The sequence below is a fragment of the Halyomorpha halys genome, unplaced genomic scaffold (genome assembly GCF_000696795.3).
Source record: "Halyomorpha halys isolate HHAL.00 unplaced genomic scaffold, Hhal_1.1 Scaffold237.1, whole genome shotgun sequence".
Taxonomy (NCBI): domain Eukaryota; kingdom Metazoa; phylum Arthropoda; class Insecta; order Hemiptera; family Pentatomidae; genus Halyomorpha; species Halyomorpha halys.
The window spans coordinates 159175-162452 of record NW_027112495.1 but is presented as its reverse complement, the minus strand read 5'-3'; the positions used below and the strand labels follow the sequence as shown (position 1 = coordinate 162452).

The following is a 3278-nucleotide window of genomic DNA, read 5'->3' as shown; positions in this document are numbered from 1 at the left end:
TCTAAATTTCACATCCCTGTTATTAAATATTTATTTTTTAATTTGAATCATAAATCCTCTGAAGCAATCCCAATCCTGATGGCAAAATGTGGGTATTGAGATTTATTTTTTAAGAAAAATATTTATTTATTAGTAGTGCATTCAAACCTATGCAATCCTCCATGTCACCATGCTTTGTTACACTGATAGACAGGAAACCCAATCGGCTTGATTGGAAAGAATTTCCTAGAAAGTTTAACTGACCATCACCCATCACCACATCATTCACTCCTGGGACAATCTTCTTACGATAATGTGACCCAAGCAACATATTTTTTTGGCAAACAAATATATTTCTTTTATTTTAAGAAAACTTTTTATAATAGTTCAGTAGTTAAATACTTCTCCCCTATACCTTCTTTGATCTGAAAATGTGCCTAATTTTAAATGCACAGTTACTATTTTGTAAACTGAACAAATTAATCATCTCACAATTGACTGGAAAAAAACAAAACAAAGAAAACAAGTTTTTGGAAAGTTTAAATATAATTCTACATGTTGCCAGGAGTTCCGAGGCATATTGCCCATTACACTGTCTTGGTTTCTTCGTCTCCCTAATCATCATAAAAATGTCCTCTTCTGGGATCCAACGTCCTCCTCCAAATGCCTTCTTCAGTCTCACCTTGATCACGCTCCAGGGTGTCCCCTCATTCGCTTGAATTTGATTGAGGATACTTCTGCAGACGACTGCTGCCCTTAATGCCTCAGCAGCCTCACTGTCGAGCAGGTGTTTGGCTCTCTTTGCTTCAATTCGGCTTATTAGCCGATCACTCCCTTTTAAAAAGTGATTTAATTCTCCGGTCTCTCCTCTGAATTTCTCCAAGTCCGACACCGCCTTCCTCAGGTCCTAAGCGGTTGCCGTATGGACCTTAATCTACTCTTGCTTTGTGACATGAGCTTGCGCTAAAGAGACCTTCGGTAATAGCTCCATCTCCGGGTTGCCTGCAGCTACAGGTTGACTGCAATTGGTAGTCTGTTGCTAGAGGTTGGTTGGCTGAAGCTGGAAGTGGGTTGGTGAAATTCTGACCTTTGATGTTTAGAACTGCTGCTCTCACTATTCCGTTACCTGCCATAAATCAGAAAGAACAAAGAAAAAAAATGTTTTTTCTTCAAACCAAAATTTGTTCTGGGATTGAAAGGTCCCGGGTTTCGGCACCACTTTAGTATCAGGGAAAGCAAAAAAGATAAGAAGGAATAAGATCTGACACGCTTGAACTGCTGTAAAATACTGACTTTATTGGGTTCAGTACATTTCTTTATATACATTTTTATATGTTGCTTTGGCATCAACTGAAAGATGCTACCATCTGGTCGGACCACTTTGGATGTACTTTCTGAATAAATAAATAAAAGTTAAGTACTACTGACCTTATCAGTATTTTTTCAAGTGGCTTTTGTATAAGGGTACAACATTCAACTTCAGAACGCAAGTGGGCTTCCAATGGTAGGTCATATTTCCTTAGAGAATCAGCACGTTGTGCAATCCTCAGGTTTTTGATTTCTTCTTTGATATCTTCAACAACCTGTTAATTTAAAATTAAAAATAATTCACTGAATTAGCAAAAATCAATTTTTTAAAAAATATTTATACACCTGATGGTTAAAACATTCTCACAAAGTATCTTACTGACCATGTGATAGATAAACATTTTTAAGTATATTTTTTAGAAAAATATTCTCTGATTATGATATTCTAGACAATCATATACACGACTATGGAATTTAAAATCAATATTTTACTCAAATTAATTTATTCTATTTTGGTCCTATTTTAATTACACTTATGTAATACTAACTAAGTGAATATAAATGAAATATGTAATTTTAATTTTAATGAAAATAAAAAATTAAAGTTGTGAAATTGAAATTAAACACAATGAAAATGTTAAAATGGGCAAGTGTATTGGTTAAGTATAATAATCTTCCATTATTAAAAAGTAAGAGGAACTCTTTTGGTTTCAGATATGATTAAGATTAAAGCTTAAATATCATGAAAATATCAGGAATTAGAATGTATTATCAATTGACTTAATTGTTGACAACAATGTATCAGGAATTTTTTTAATTAATCTAGATCATACCTTTTAATTTGGAACTACACCAATTACCATAAAAAGTATGATATCTAGTTCGTTTTCTTTAAGTGACCTTTCCACATAATATAAGTTGGCTTGCCAGTAACTAGGTGGAAATATTAGAGTAAAAAATAACCAAGAATAATGAGAACAAACCTCATAGAGGTGGAAGGATAAGAAATAAACTTATATTTAAAAAACATATAAAAAAAGATAAACATAAGAAGATGGTCAGGGTTGCGGTCAAAAAATGGAACAAATAGTTTATAACTATTTTAATGTCCGACGTTTCGCCCCACTTTGCAGGGCTTCATCAGGGCTAAAAATATACAAAAAAAAAACTGAGAATATTACAACAATAAGATACAATAAGTAATTTAAGCTAGGATAAATATTATGTAAAAATAAAGTGATAAGAAATTACATATAAATAAAAGGAAGGAAGACATAAAATAGTATCAATATAAAATAAACTTGAATAAACAATGATATGAATAAAAAATAAGTAACAATGGTAAGAGTAAAAATGTTTAAAATATACAGTTTAAAAAAGTACAGGAGACGTACATAAACCAAAAAACAATACAGGAAAAAAAAATAGAGATTAAATAAACGTCTTGAAAGAATAAATATAAATAAAAATAATAATAATGATAATAAATGAGCAAAGAACAAATCAGGACCACCTACCTGTTCAAAGAGAAAAGTTGAACAGAAGGCGACAATAAAGCGGAAGTGGGGAGGAGGTGGCCAGCCGTTTAACGGCTATATTTCTATTTCAAATACGTCGCGTATACAGGAAGTAGTCATAAAGCTATGACAAAAAAATTAGAGAAATATACAGAAATATGATAATAATAATAACTATAATAATTTTCTAATTTAGGAATAACTAAAGTAAAATTGGAATGATACATATTGTTACTAATAATACAATTATATAATGAAGAAAATATAGTTAGGGTAGTTAATACAATATAGGATATAATAACAATGATTGTAAAAGAAGTAACTAATAATAAGTAAAAGTAAATGAAGAGTATAAAAAAAAAAAAATACAAAGAAATAAATAAGAAAAATAATTAGACAATGATAACAACTGTAGTTTTTTTTTAAAATATATATATCGTGAAAATAATCATTTATCTACACTGATAATAGTAA

The 3278-nt window shown here is 30.7% G+C and overlaps 1 protein-coding gene across 6 annotated transcripts in view; it reads right to left on the bottom strand.

The window, feature by feature from the left end:
- LOC106679968 (KICSTOR complex protein SZT2) overlaps positions 1-3278 on the bottom strand; it is a 240391-nt gene that overhangs the window by 172899 nt on the left and 64214 nt on the right. For all 6 annotated transcript variants that reach the window (XM_067050326.1, XM_067050330.1, XM_067050327.1 and 3 more), the window contains one exon: positions 1408-1562. In XM_067050326.1, coding sequence (XP_066906427.1) covers positions 1408-1562 — 155 coding nt within the window. The remainder of the gene's footprint in view (positions 1-1407; positions 1563-3278) is intronic.